This window comes from Eptatretus burgeri, chromosome 17, assembly GCF_056783735.1.
Source record: "Eptatretus burgeri isolate ZD-2024b chromosome 17, Ebu_testis_v1, whole genome shotgun sequence".
Taxonomy (NCBI): domain Eukaryota; kingdom Metazoa; phylum Chordata; class Myxini; order Myxiniformes; family Myxinidae; genus Eptatretus; species Eptatretus burgeri.
This window is the reverse complement of record NC_140977.1, coordinates 5,494,259-5,510,358: the sequence shown is the minus strand read 5'-3', so window position 1 is coordinate 5,510,358 and position 16,100 is coordinate 5,494,259. Positions and strand designations below refer to the sequence as shown.

Below are 16,100 nucleotides of genomic sequence, written 5' to 3'. Positions count from 1 at the left end.
CTCGATCTATCTGTTCAACCACTTCAGAGAAGAAGCTTTTTAAAGGTTTTTTTTAAATATAAAAAACAATATGGCTGCCGAATCATGTGATCGATGACATAATCAACCAAAATTTGTGGACCATTTTATCCCTCGATGACCCTCAAAATTTTTCATACTGATCGGATGTAGCGTTCCACACATGCAATTATGATGTCATAACGAAGGCACCGATGACATCATTGAAAACAAGGACAAATGTGTCCAAGAGCAGCGTCCTAAAGGTTTTGTCGATGTAGTGTTCCACACATGCAATTATGACGTCGTAACGAAGGCACCGATGACGTCATTGAAAACAAGGACAAATGTGTCCAAGAGCAGCGTCCTAAAGGTTTTTTCGGCTAAAAAAAAACAAAAAAAAAAACAACTTCCGATATTTCGTCACATGCCTTGATTAAGCCAATAGTGTATTTACGAAATATCGTGTATTTACGAAATAAATAATGTATTTACGAAATTACAATATATTAAATGGAATAATCTTTAAATAGACTGAAACGCAAAAGAAACTTACCACTTGTTTGAAATGTAATAAAATTGTAACAGTTCAAAATAAAACAAACCAACAATTGCTAATTGAAACATTGGCATTTTATTGATGACATGTCAAGTTTTTGACCAAGATACACCATCTCATAAGTTTGTTCTACAGTACAGAACAGCACAGGGTGCAATGTCAGTCCCCTTTCAATAGCGTGTGTGGCCACCATTGTTTTGGATACAGGCAGTGCATCGTCGGCGCATACTGCCTACCAGTCTTTGGATGGATTGCTGCTGGATTCTGTCCCACTCAGTCCTCAATGTCTGAAGCCATCTGACTTAGGACCATCTGCCTGTCCTACCTTGCAGTGGTGACTCTTGGCCTCCCTGATCGAGGTCTGTCATCTGCAGAGTTGTGGAGGGTGTCTCTGTCCACCAGGGCCGATATCGTCTGGTGTGAACAGCCAAGGCGACGTGCCACCTCACGGTAGCTCAATCCGCCTTGCAGCATGCCCAAGGCACACTGCCGTTGATCCCTTGACAATCGTGGCATGTTGATTGAAATGCCCATTTTGCACTGGCCTTTTTAAAGCCAATATCAAGACATCACGTGCAGCTCATTAAAATCATCCCGTACCCCTTGGCTAATCACTGACAGTCAAAACGGCTGTTCAACAGCTGTGCTATGAAGTGACCATTGAAGGTTCAAGTGACCATCCATGACCGTTTTGTCTGACAGTGAGGACACTATTGTCCACAAATAAGTTCACACATTTACGACACGCAGTGTTATTGTTGATATTTGAAGGTTTAAAAGGTGGTAAGTTTCTTTTGCGTTTCAGTATAGTTACGTGAACTTTTCGAAACTTTAAAGCAAATGTCCGAATATATTTAAAAGTTCATGATAGACGCTCTCAAAAGGCACCTTTAATGCGAGGATGTTTATAATGTTTAGTATTTAAGGAGATCCGGATCGTGTATATAAAGGAGCCAAATCCTAATATAAAGGTTTTGTCTTCACAAGAAGAAGAAGAACAACGCCAAGCTCTCTTAGAGCAGCGTTCGCTACGCGAGATGCTGCTAAAAATCGTACTTATTCCCCATGAGGAGTACTTGCCATGTGCCAAGTTTCAATTTTTTCCCCTTGCTGTTTCAGAGATAGAGGTCTAAAGTTTTTCCTTTTTTCCAACATTGCTGCCAATTATGACGTAATAATTATGATTAAAACGTTCTGCATGAGTAGTTACACTGATGGTGAAAATTTATTCTCAAACAAGCGGTTGTGGAGAAAAACATAAAAGTTCTGTGTGGACAGACAGACAGGCACAAACAAATGGACCCAAACACAATATCTTCTCCTTCGGCGAGGGTAACAATTACCTTCACTCATGATTCTGCTTCAAAGGAGGAACCTGTGCTTATTCCAACATCAACACACCTGTTGTGCACTCCTTGTGGATGTCAAACCTCCAAACTTTGACATAATTTCCATGAAATGGAATTTAAAAAAAAAAAATCATCTTGTTTAAGATTTTTCTCTGTTTCAGCTGCTGCTCTCCAAACTCCACAAACTTTGTAACTGTCTTCGATTTTCTCGATTCTTGCTAAGCTCTCCACAAACTAAGCTATTTTGGAGACTAAACCATTAAATAATCGGCAAGCCACGACGTCATATTATTATTGTGTGGCATTGGTTACGCAAGCATGGGCAGTCAGGATGTTTCTTTGTTTCCCTTTGTCTCTAAGCTCGAGAAATCTTTATCTTCTCCTGTATTTCTTCACAGTTATAACTTTCCCTTTCCAACAGGCAGGTTTTTCAGTTTCTCAAAAACTTCGATTATTTTTTTTTTCTTTCTCTTCACTTTTCTCTTCCTTCAGTTGTTTTTCGTTTCCTTGAAGCACTGGTCTCGATGAGGATGATACAGTCCGTGACTGGAACCTTTAACATAAAATAAAAACGGTTGAGATTGTAAGGTGAGTTGTTGATAATATATTGTTATGAAGGTTTTGCATGATTTGTTTAAAATTTTAATCTTTCAAAGTTTTGTTTATCATTGGATTGTTTTTGTTTCAGATTTTATTGCGAAAGTAAAGGTGAAGTCTGAAGTTCTCGATGATTCATTCCATCAAGATGAAGGTTTGAACCATAAACACATGATTGATGCTGTCGTTTAATTGTGTATGATAATATTACAATCCAAAGTAAACTTCACCACAGTGTATCCAGTACTTGTTATTTCTCCCAAGGTACAAATGTCGATCATGTTTGACATGAAATCGCGAATGAAAATCCCAGCCATGTTATTCATTCTTCCATTCCGGATTCTCTGATTCTTGTTCTGATGTACCATACTCTGTTACAGAGTGTCTGCGCTGCCGAAGCAGTTTCTTGGCAAGGGTTATTTATACTGGGTGGTTTGCCATTGTCCTCCCAGCAGTTACAGTAGTTAGGGCAGCAAGAAGAAATTTGTTGATGGCGATCGCTCGCCTACTCTTCGTGAAGGACTCCTTGGGATCTTCAACGTCTGAGGACTAATTTCGGCAGACGGGCCACCCAGTGTCTCATCCATCCAAAGAATGGCGCACACATTGATGAATCACCCTGCCTGTGAAACATCGGAATGACAGATTATGGCTGGGTCGGGATTCAAACCCAGGCTAGACAGCTTGGCGGCGAGTGTGCGTACCTCTAGGTCATCCTGTCAGTCCCATTCCTGTTTACTTGAGTTTATACAAATCAGGAATACCAATCACTTTCCAAACAGTGATAATGTTCATGTGGATCCTGAACATTTTCTAAGACATCCTGAATACCGTATTTATATATTTATTTTGTGTGCTTGGAAATATGTTGTGCGAAGTGTCAGGTTGGGAGATGCTTCTAACATCGGCCTGTATTATCTGTAATTCCCAAGTGCCTGTGGTTGTAAAAATGCAAATACCGATTAAAATAAATATTCTTTGAGGTGAGCTATGCTGTATCAGGTGTCAGGTTTATTTATTACTCTGATTTATCCCAATCAAGACAGTTATAACGAGAACAGCACTTTGTAGTGTCCATACCTCCACCAAGCTGAGCAGTTTACAATTTGTAGCCCACTGATAGGCCGGATCTGCATCCGGACCTTAACCAGAATGTAATCAGCTGGTTATTGTCACCTACCCAACTCATCCACCATGTTTCGTCTGAATCCGTCCATAACTCTTTGAGATATCGTTTTTGGCCTCATCTCTCAATTATGAAGCATCACTTAAAAAAGAAAACTAGAAGGGCACTCAGGAGAGCGCATACCTCCGCCACACAATGTCCGATCAATGAGAACATATCAGGCCCAATAACTTTTTGAACAAGAAAAAGAGCAATCAGAGATTGCAGACCCTTGCCAGGACTTGTTTTATGTGGTGTTTATGTAGTTTTGTGTGGCATTTGTGTACTGGTGTGTTACGTAATTAATAAGAGACAATTAGAAATGCCACTTTATAACTGCTGGCAGTGATGACCGGGTACCAAGACGTCCCGCTTTGATCGGACATCTGACCCCGACCCATGACGATCTCGGAGAGATCAAGCTGCGGTGCATCGTTTGGGAATGCTAAGATCTCTGACCTTGATTTCACAGATGATGCAGTCATCTTTGCGGAGACTCTAGATATCCTTTTGGGGGCCCTCGAGGTGCTGAATGAGGAGTCGGAGCCGCTGGGATTACGGGTTTCCTGAGTCAAAACTAAGATCCAGGCTTTCAATGACATCTTGGATGCTGCTGTCCTGTCTGTACCTGTTTGTGGCAAGGATGTAGAGGTCATGGAGAGATTCACTTACCTTGGCAGTGATATTCATGTCTCTGCATGTTGAGCTAGAGGTCAGTGGATGTCTGGGGTTGTCCTGGATTCACTGGATCATGGGGTGTGTTGCTCTTGGTACCTATGCAGGAGGAAGAAAGTCCGAGTTTTTAAGTCCTTGATCCTTCCAGTCTTGCTCTACGGTTATGAGACTTGGAATATGACTGGGGATTTGAGATGGCGACTTCACTCCTTCGGTATCAGGTCTCTTCAGAGAATCCTTGGCACTGGTCAGACTTTGTGTGCAACGAGCTGTTGCTGAGAGAGACTCAGATGAGATTTGTTGCCTGTGTCGTCCGTGAGCATCAGATGTGGCTGCATGAACTTGTGGCTCGTTTTCCTGATGCTGATCCTGCTCACCAGATTATTTCGGTGAGGGAGCTCGTGAGTGGAGGAGGCCAACGGGCTGACCACGTGCCTCGTGGTTGCAGCACGTTGATCGGCATCTCAAGTAGATGGCGATGGGCCAGGCATCTGCTTGGGGGATGGCCAGATGGAGGCCCCTGGAGTACCAGCAGAAAGTGGACGCAGCGACCCGCTGCTCCGGCGCATGCTCCCACACCTGACCTGACTTGACTCTTGATTCCAGAAACAGCCACACAACACTCCATTACAGTACACTGCACTGCAGCCATCCAAATGGCTGTCATTTCCAAGAACTAATAAGCATACGTATTTATCATATACACCTCCGAACTGGACACACATTACCAACCTACCTGTACGAATCACGATGATGGCAGTTGCCAGCGCAGTAGCACTGGGAGGTGCATGGTAGCCTGGTCTTGAAATATTTACACAAGGGATAATGGCCACGGTGGGCCTTTTTTGCAGCCGCAACAAATTCATTCCTGACACACCTTTGATGTCTCAGGTGAAGTTGTCCATTTGGGAGTCCACCCACACTCACAAGGCTTCCAGCCCCAACGTTCTGGACATGGAAGGTCAGGTTGCTTGATGGTTGTCTGAGCCCAGATGTATCCAGCTTGGAGGACAGCACACTTTATGTGCTCTTGAAGGGCAGTTTTAGTCGGGGGGATGTTCTCTAACGAACGCGTGTTCTTTGAAAGTAGCACTTGTCATGATCGATTCACTTCGTCATTCAAACGCGTACAATTGTAAAGCATAACAACAAACCGTCCAAGCTCTCTGAAATCTTCATCTGTGATCTCTGCCAGCATTGGTAATAGGCTTTGAAATACGGGTGTTATTACTGGGTATGCCCATCAGGTGAGTGAGTCTGCAAATGCTTCCGAGTGCCGAATGCAACCCAGAGTTCATCAACTTGAAATCGATGTGCATTCGCTACACAGAGGACCACAATATCCGTGTCAGCTGTCCGTACCATTATATGAGACAACCTACTGCTGACAGCATCAGACACATGGAGTAGTATCCTGGTATCTGCTGCTTCGTGGCTGCAGGATGCGATACCAGACTTGTCAATGGGCACAGATGACACACATCATCATTTACTGTGCTGATCAGTACTTTGTCTTTTACTTCTACCTTTGTCGCATATTCTGACAATAGGAATAGTTCTGCCTTGTTTTCTTCTGACCTTAAGAAACTGCCAGTTTCCTGGAAGTGTGGCATTAGCCATGCCCCGTGTATCTCTTGTGAGGGAAAGTCACAGCCAAATAAAAGGAACTCCTGCCAGTTGGGAGGTATATGATCAGTACAAGGGCAGTGAGAAATTGAGTTAATGATGTGAAGTGCAACTCTGCCACCAGGGTGGGGTTCAGGTATACGTAAGTATCTCAGGGCTTTAGCTCCGATTGAAACCAATATTGCAATACAATTAACCTTTTTAAAGTCCATGAAATAATTTAAATTGAGAGATTAACTTTAACTTTTCCCATCACTGCGGACGGGTACTTTTTCTCCTTGCTTTTGTTGCAATTACTGAAATGTCTCAAAATCTGGAGTTTTTGTTTTTCTTCACATTTTCATTCCTTTTTTTTTTTTTTATTACTCATTGTCAGTTGAAATAAAGTGCATTTTGTATTTGAAGCAGAATAAAATTTTAATTGCCAAACTTGTTGATTATTTTCTTTTTTTTTTATTGTGTTGTTTGTTTGACGGTTTCATTTCAAAATCGATTTTTCTTTTGTGTTTGAAATTGTATTAATTTTATCTCTTTCCTGAAATGATGTGTGATCACATTGTTTGCAGGTCTGATTCATCCGGTGAAGATGGAAAAGTTTCAAAGTAACTTGTATCAGAGTTCCCAGGATGCTTTGAGCAATGAGTGTGTGAAGCATGAACCTTGTGATTCTATTCACAGGGAGCAGAAAAATGCTCCTCAGCTGCTTGAAGGTAAACAGAGCCTCACACAGAACACACAGCACTGCTCTTCTTGTTTTGTTCACTGAACAATGAAATGCTTAGTTTCTTCATCATGTCAAAAAGTGCATCGGATTATACACTGTGCACCCACTCAAGATTGTTTATGTACCAAGGATATCTATTGTACTTGCAGGACCAAGCACGTTTTGATGTACCTTGTGTTTATGTTTGTAACTTGGCGATGAGCAGGAACCTGAAGCTGAAGGTTTTAGATTGTTTCATCAATCCACGCTGTCGTGTAAGTTATTAAAACTTCATTATCAGTTGAGTTTCTTTGGATCGGTCCAAGTTTGAAAAGTTAGTTCTGTTATCAAGATATTGAAAACCGAAGAAGGTGTGTTCATGATTTTATTGCATAACTCGGCAAAAAGCAATTACATTCCATTCAAGATCCTTCAATGAATGAAGCCTTCTGCTTGAGTGCAATTTTTTTAATGCATTCTTCTGGAACTGAGTGCATTTCAATGCATCATGTTTTTGGTTGTCGGTAATTAAGGGATCCAGTGTACACGTTTCGATTAATTACATGGAATGGAGATTTCTCTTGTCTGTGGTGCCTCCCCATGGAAATCAAAGACATTGTGCAGTCGAGTTAACTTGTGTAAAGTGGAGTGTAACTTGCATCAAAAAATAAGGATGAGGTTGGGGAGGGGAGGGGGGAGATGTGTGTCAATGTCTGTCAGTGATATACTGCCCTGCTATTTGTGGGTGATACGTTCCTGAAAAATACTGCGAATGTCGGGGCATTGTTTAAAAAGTTTTTATTTTTGTTTTAACATGTTCTCGGCTCGTGGAAGAGCGTCTACACAGAACGGACAAGGAAAAGAGCAGTCAGAGATGGGCAGACCCTTCCCAGGACTTGTTTTGTGTGTTTTTTTTTTTGTGGGGTTTGTGTACTGAACATAATTAGTACTGGACATTGGTTTGGTTTGTGTACTGGACATTAATTGTTCCAGAGACATAATTAGAACTGCCACTTGATAACTGCTGGCAGTGATGACCGGGTACCAAGACGTCCTGCTTTGATGCAACCCCGCTTTGATTGGACACCTGACCCATGACGTTTTAAAAATTATTATTAAATTGATTTTAGATGGGATCATGAACTCTGCCACACTTTGGTCTTTTTTGGGAGTGGGCCTGATAGATCCTTTCAACCCAACTCAGTGACGTAATGGTTAGAGAGCATCCATTCTGAGCCTGGGAGATCGGAGGTTCTAGCTTCGGCTGAGTTATATCAAAGACTTTAATAAATTGTACGTGCTGCTTTTCCATGCTTCACCCATTTAAAATGGATCAAGCACGGACAAACAACCATAAGTTGGTAATAATAGCGCAGGCCTTGGACCTCATTTTAATGGCTTCTTGCATCATTGCAAGGGAAATAATATTATTCATCTTTCATGGCCACTAGTGAAATCACACAGATAGAACAACCAAGTTACTTGTTAGGAAAGTTTTAATTTTCTGACACTTATGGAATGCTTCCGATGTAGCTTCTGCTTTGTGGAGAAGAGTACAGATACAGGGCAATTTTACATCAAAATAGAGTCCATTTTGCATTTTTTTTTTAATGTTGTACGTTTTACAGCAATCATGATTTATTGATGCCTTTCTTAGTAATTTATTGATGCCTTTCATTGTGATTTATTAGTAGTGTTATGGATTTCCAAATCGGATCTGAGTAATGCACACAACATCCAGGTCCTCAGAGAGTTATTTCCATAAATGCATGCTCAGAATAGACCCGTCCCCCTTGTCTGGTGGGATTCTGACTCTTTGATGCGTTGCAGAAGGGTAGGGAACAGGTTCCCTTTTCTTTCTTGCAGGATAACCTTTTCCTCTTTTCAACACGTTCATGACTTATGATTTTACATCACTTTTCATTTCTGCATGAGCGATATTTACCGTTCGTGCACGCGATAGATAGCCGTTAGCCCAATGGAGACTCATTGTATTCCCTTTCCGTCAAGACGCATTGGCTTGGAAATACACCACAAGCTTTTTCTGGACAGTTTATTTTGACTGTCAAACATGGCTGTGGATCATTTACCTCAGGAGCGATCTTTTTCCATTGATGTTCGACATTCACCTTTTTCCATCTACGTTTGATGCCCCATTCGGCAGCTCTATGGACGTTGGCTGGCTCTTGTTTGTATCTTGTTGAACCGAGAGGTGATAAATACCCTTTGATGTTTTGTTAGCGCTTCACGTTTTCGCTCGGTTGTTCCGGCAAATGACTGCTTTCTGGCATTCATCCAGCATCCCGAACATGGCGTCGTAAGTCAGGCATGTGTTAATTGGGAATTGCATCTAATTCGATAGTGAGGAGAGAATGATCGCGAGAATTGACAGTTGGAGGTCACGTGCAGGGATGCGCCAACCGGCAAGCTGTATGTGGCTGAAGTCTGCTTGAGGCTCCTCCCACACTGGTCACCTATAAAAAGGATGGGAGGACTGCCTTCCTGACTGTTGGTAACAACTCCTTACAGCTCCTGATCGTTAGTTACAACTCTTGACAACTCCTGACACTTGATGACAGCTCCTGATAGCTCCTGACGGTTGGTGGCAGCTCTTGATGGCTCTTGATGGCTGGTGGCAGCTCCTGACAGCTCCTGACGGTTGATGGCAGCTCCTGACAGCTCCTGACGGTTGGTGGCAGCTCCTGACAGTTGGTTGCAGCTCCTGACAGCTCTTGATGGTTGCTGGCAGCTTCTGACAGCTCCTGACGGTTGGTGGCAGCTCCTGACGGTTGGTGGCAGCTCCTGACAACTCCTGATGGTTGCGAACAGCAGCAACCGTGGTTGGTGACAGTTGGATCGTTCCTGCTGGTTCTGCTCCGTACCTGGCTCTTGGCGTATCTGATTCTTGGCATCCCTGGTTCCTGGGGGTGATGACGTGACGTCAATTGGTGTTGAAGCCTGTTTGTGGGTGGGTGCATGGCGAGGCAGGGCACTGGCAGTGGAAACGAGCCAAGCTGTGGAGAACTCATTTGAACACGTAGACCAAGGCATGCTCACACATTTTGGTTTCTTTTAGTAGACGCACGACTTCTGCCTTGGTAAGCCGAGACCGGATTTCTTTTCCCCCTGAATGATCTGATGGGTACCCATATCTCATGTTTAATTGTCAAGTCAGGCATAGTGATAAGCATCTGCTCTTTGTCCATTTTTCTATAAATGCTTGTTGAATTCTTTTATTTGTTTGAGATTATTTTGTTGATTGAACATTTGATCGATTATGAATTCAGCTATTTAATCGACAAGGAAATAAAAAGTTCTTCATTTTATTTATTTTTCTTAAAAATAAGTTCCTTGAAGTTTCAACCTGTCTGTGCTTGTCATTTCCTTCCATTGATCCAGCATTGTCTAAACCTAGATAGACTGGGAGGTAATTCCCAAACTAATTAACCTGTCATAGTCAACGTGCACCAGCGGTAAATGCTCGGCCGCATTAATTAAGATCGGTGCATCACCGAGGGCACGTTCCCCGGTCAGGAGGCCATGTGACCTCGAGTTAAATGGCAAATTAGAATGTGGACACTGGAACTCGTGGGTAATTGAGCGGCGTTCATGGTTGTTAAGCAACCACCGCACCATAAAGTTCATTGTGAGCGGTGGCCCCAGGTCCAGTTCTTCCGAGTAGAAACGAGGATTAACCCCCTCATACACTCGGTGGCCGTAACAATATCTTTCATAATGATATATTGATACCTTTCATTGTGATTTATTGATGCCTTTCATTGTGATTTATTGATACCTTTCATCATGATTTATTGTTTCTTCTCATAATGGATTTATTGACGCCTTGCATAATCACCTGTTGTTGCTTTTCATAATGGATTTATTGATGCCTTTCATAGTGATTTATTAATACCTCTCAGTGATTTTTTTTTGATGTCTTTCTGAATTGTCTTTACAGAGGATCAAATGAAAATGGTTTCTTGTTCCAAGTCAAGTTCCCAGTTGTTTGACACAGAAGTTTCTTTCAATCAGAACATGACACAGACTTCTCAGAAGAAAGTCAACAAATATAGCCGTGTTCTAACGAAGAACAACAATTGTATTACTACATTCAAGAAAACCGAAAGGAAGGAGAAACCGCACAAGTGTTCTGTTTGCAAGAAAACATTTAGTTCATTAAAATCTCTAAAGAGTTGTCAAACATTACACAAGCATGAGATGCCGTACAAGTGTACAGTGTGTAGCAAAGAATTTTCTCAGTTATCATCTTTGAATTATCATAAAGGAAAACATGCAGGAGAGAAGCCTTATAAATGTTCCCTTTGCAGCAAAGCGTTTACTACTTCATCATCTTTATGTCAACATAAAAAATTACACATGGGAGAGAAGACAAATCTATTTAAGTGTTCTATTTGCAATAAGGATTTTACCACTACCAAGTATTTGAAAGTACATCAAAAAATCCACACAGGAGAGAAGCCTTTCAAGTGTTCTGTTTGCAATAAGGATTTTTCCACTACCAAGTATTTGAAAGTACATCAAAGAATACACACAGGAGAGAAACCCTACAAGTGTTCCCAATGTGGAAAGGCATTTAATCAGTCAACAAATTTACGTAAACATCACATAATACACACGGGAGAGAAACCTTATAAGTGTCCAGTGTGCTGCAAGGCGTTTGCGTCGTCTTCATATTTATATATACATAAAAAAATACACACGGGAGAGAAACCCTACAAGTGTTCACAATGCGGCAAGGCTTTTATTCAGTTATCAAATTTACATCAACATCACAGAATTCACACGGGAGAGAAGCCTTACAAGTGTTCACAATGTGGCAAATCATTCAAGCAATCATCAAATTTACGAGAACATCACAGTATCCACACTGGAGAGAAACCCTTTCATTGTTCTGTGTGCAACAAGAACTTTACTTCTTCATCAACTTTACATTCTCACGAAAATATTCATTCGGGAGAAAAGCCCTACCATTGCTCTGAATGCAACAAGGGTTTTATTGATATCTCCAAGTTGAAGCGGCATCAACGAATACACACTGGAGAGAAACCCTACACATGTTCTTACTGCAACAAGGGTTTTGCTTGTTCATCACATTTATCTCGACATCAAAAAGTACATGCAGTGGAGAACCTAACTGGGATAGAGAATGTGTCATAATAAATGTCCAAGACCAACAACATTGTGCAAATGGCTTCAATAAGATGGCAGGATTGATTCAATTGGACAAGTGTATGTTATGCAAGGTCGAAACAGAAAGCACCATTACCTTCTTTTGGAATGTTAAAAAAACACTCCTGTCAGAACAGGTGTATACACAAAGGTACTGCAATGCCTGTTGAGTAATTCATTGGTGCAGCTGCAAAAAATTTAATATGGCAGCATGAACCAAAAGCGATGGTTGGAAACAAGGACAGAGAGCTCGTGAACGACCTAACGATCCCATCAAGTGTGAACACAGAAAATAAAGCATTTTTTCTGGGTATAGTACTTACATACAAAAAGGATAACATGGCATTGCTTATCGAAGTGTCATTACTGAGAGACTTTGGTCTAAATAACATGGAAATCAGGAATATGGCCAAGTACAAGGATTTGACAAATGAAGCTAAGAGAACCTGGAAGCTGAAGAGTGCCGACGTTGTCCCAGTGATACAGTAGTTGGATGAATGGTAGTGAGGAAGAACCTCAATGAGATCATAAAAAAACATCCCATGGAATATGACAACAAACGGACTACAATTGGAGGCTCTTGTGGTTCATTGATATCCTGAAAAAAAAAACCATCGGGGAGAAAACTTTGAGAACAAGAAAGATTCACAACTTGTTCATCAAGACGTGTTCCTCCAAAAACACAAGATGCCTACTTTGACATTTGAGAGGACTCTATTTCACCTTCTGAAACGCACAAATTGAGATCACAACCAAGTGGGGAAGGGTCGTCTGAATGAACAGAGTTTTCCGAATTCCAGGAAATTGGAAACGGTCCAGAATGTAACTTGGTCCTCAACATGATTCTAAAAACGAAGGTGGAGATTTTGTATCCTGAAAGGACTGTTTTCCAATCTCTGACATATCCACCCAGGGGGATTCCAATCAAGTAGAGAAGTCTTATTTGGCTGGAAAAGGCTCTTTTGAAAGATGGTCCATGGATGAATCAGAGCCTGGGTGAGGAGGGGGTGGTCGTGAGGACAGGGAAGTTGCTTAAAATTCCAGCATGCAAAAAGCAGGATGGTTTGATTGGTTTTTCACCTATATTTCCAGGTTGTATGATGAATTTTCCGACAGCGGGTTTTCCCTCAGGCTTCTCTTTACTTTACCTTACTCCGTTTTGTGGGTGTGAAGAATCAAGGTATACTGGATAATGCTGAAGGTGTGCTGAAAAAAACTTTTGATTACACCTTCTCAAGTGAGGAAGAATGAGGAATGAGAAGTTCCACACAAGCTCAAAAGGTTGAACAAGTGACGCCTTTCTCAAAACAGGCCAAGCATGACTCATTTTTGTTTAATATTTTCTGAGACAATGTGAAATGTACAACGTTTCCCTTGCAAGAAAGAAAGTAACCGATACTGTGCGAGATCGTCACACCACGGCCGACACGTGAGTCTTATCCAAAAGATGGCACCACACACTTTCGTCTTCTGCCATTTCCTCTCCTACAAATAGTCGAGCACGACGATGTTGGTCGGTTACTCGGTTAAGTCCTCCCTAGTGTCTGAGGAGGTGCATAAAGCTGATGTTCAACATGCTTCTCACCCTGTCATTGTTGTTACAAAGGTAATCTGGCCATCCGACCCATTGCTATTGGCCCTGAAGGTATTATGTAAACGGTCCTTGGATAATCACTGATTTAAGGAAGATATTGCTCAAAATTATTATATATTATGAGATAAGTGTCATTGTCCTTCCATCATTGAGTTTCTTGTACATGTACCCCTGTGTCTTCATTTACTGAAGGAGCAGGCATTCTAAGCTAAAATAATACACTTGTGTAGAAAAGGTTCTTCTTCTTAGGGTATAAGGTAATATTTTATTGGAATGTTTCATCGTGTACATCATATTGTTTTTAAATTCTCGAAATGAAGCGTTTTGACTGATTATAGTTTGATTTACAGTGAGTGTTTCTCTGAAATGGTGATTCTAGATTTTTGTATCGTGTCGTGTTTTTTTCCAATTGCAATTCCTCTCTTCTCTTCTTCTTTCGGCTGCTCTCTTTCGGGGTCGCCACAGCGGATCATCGGTATGATCCGCATAGTGATTTGGCACGTTTTACGCCGGATGCCCTTCCTGACTCAACCCTGGTCGCCTCTTACGACACAGGGATCCAATTGCAATTCCATTCCTCGAAATATATTTGGATGTTATTATAAATATAATTATGGGGTGATTTATTTTTACAATATTGACTCATGCAAGAGCAAGGGGACGGAGTGTATGAATTGAAAGTTGGGTAACGGGGCATCTCTGGGACACAAGCAAGGGAATGAATAAACGGGAAGAGAGGAGGAAAGGAAAGACTGCAAACTGAAAGTAAAAGCGTTGAGTTGAGAAAGGTTAATGTGGGTAGTATGAGTGCAAGGATGGATGGTGGATGATAATAGATTGTGTTACATCCCCTGCTTGAACTTTGGAAAGAAAAACAGTCTTTTAGAAGGCTGAGGCTGTTCCACATAGAAGAACACCCTCAATTTTTGAACATTCATGAGAAAGGAGTTGCCAGAAGAAAGTAGATTATGGCGTTGAAAAGTTTGAAAGAGCAGGAGGAGTTAAAACAGAGGCAGTGAAAAACAGAGACAGCCGACCTGTGTGTGATGTGAAAGTAACAGGCCTTGTGCTTCTTTTTCATCGTGGGAGATTCCAATGATGTTGAAAGATTGAAGTTTTCTGGAATCCAAGGGATTAAATTCAATAACTCATGAAAGCCTGCTGAATTGCACTTCAATTACCATGTCATAAATTTTTTTTTATTGGATCCTGATCTTCACCAAAATTGTTTTCTTCTTTATCAAAATGAGTCGACTAAAGTTTCTTCTGAATCTGTCCGTAATATTTTGAGATATGTTCACAGACAGCCAAACATGGGTGAAAACATAACTTCCGTTCACCTTCAGTGGCGGAGGTAATAAAAGCTGAAAGATTAGTCACGAAAAAAAACCCCGGAATACTCTACAATAATAATATCACATGTAAAGTTGCTCAAACATTTAAATAATGTATTTCTATTGAAGTTAAATAATATAACAATAATTAATGGACCATAAACAATACTAGAGTATCAAAAATAATAGGCATGAGATGAGGTTCAATCTATAGAAGAAATAAAACGGTCGAAAAGAAATGTCAGTACAAAAATCAATTTAAATGGAGCAAAGTTGATGGCACACCATCACAAATCCCCACACTTCCTACCTTCAGCAAATTTAAAAGAGTGCAAAAAGTTCCACCTGAAAGACCCAATATCAAATATTGAGGTAAATTTGTTTTTTTGACACCTGTGACACCAAGTCTCTACCACCTGCGGCATGAACCGGTGGTCAAATCCCAAAAAATCGTTACATATTTCATGTGTCCCCCATTGGTGATTGCATGTACAAGGTTTCATTAAAACATGTTTTAAAATGTGCCCGTAATTACATTTTTCGGAATTTCACCTTTTGGCACTGCCCCCAAAATGACACTGATCTTACCTTCTTTCCATGTGTTGATCATAACTAGCAAGTTTGATGAATTTCTGTCCAACCATTGATGAGGAGACAGCATGACAGACAGACAGACAGATGGAGTCGATTACAACATTTACAATTAATTTATTTTAATTAATTACAATTAACAGGAAGATAGACACATGCATCCTGTCACTTCGGCAACTCACACATCCAATATGGCTGCAGCACTGGGATCTTTGATCCCATAATCGGCCCAAACGTTGCTAACTGACCGCATTCAATTGTTACCACTTACTATTTGCCAAGGTCACCTGATAGAAAGCCGAATTTGGCGGTGACACGTGGGAAGCAGAAGGATGAAAATGTTTATCTTTTTGGGGTTCATTTATAACGAGTATGGGGAGAAGGTGGACGGGACATGGAACGGGCAAACCAAGCGAGTCAACAGATGGGAGCATGCACCTTTTGTACAGTGATGAAATAAATAAACCTAACCACACTCTTACAAAACAATGGGGAAAGCAGGTGAGGACTTCCCAATGGTGTGATGGCTGTCGGTCAAACAGGAGCACAGGAGTGACTTGCAAGATGAAGAGCCAGTGAGACCAAGAGATAGACAGCGATCTTCTTCTCCCAAATTTCCCATTCCAATTTTATGGGAACTCTCTACTTTTTAACAAAGGCACCTGTCTTTCTGCATGGCGGGTCCCCTGGCCCACCCTCAGTACACGGCAGGCCGTCATT

General features: G+C 41.3%; 1 protein-coding gene across 1 annotated transcript in view; it reads left to right on the top strand.

Moving 5' to 3' along the window:
• LOC147009162 (uncharacterized) overlaps positions 1–13,573 on the top strand; it is a 49,774-nt gene extending 36,201 nt beyond the window's left edge. The window contains exons 8-10 of the mRNA XM_085862990.1: positions 2,594–2,656; positions 6,535–6,678; positions 10,630–13,573. Coding sequence (XP_085719116.1) covers positions 2,594–2,656; positions 6,535–6,678; positions 10,630–11,849 — 1,427 coding nt within the window. The 3' untranslated portion in view covers positions 11,850–13,573. The remainder of the gene's footprint in view (positions 1–2,593; positions 2,657–6,534; positions 6,679–10,629) is intronic.
• The last annotated feature ends 2,527 nt before the right edge of the window (positions 13,574–16,100 follow it).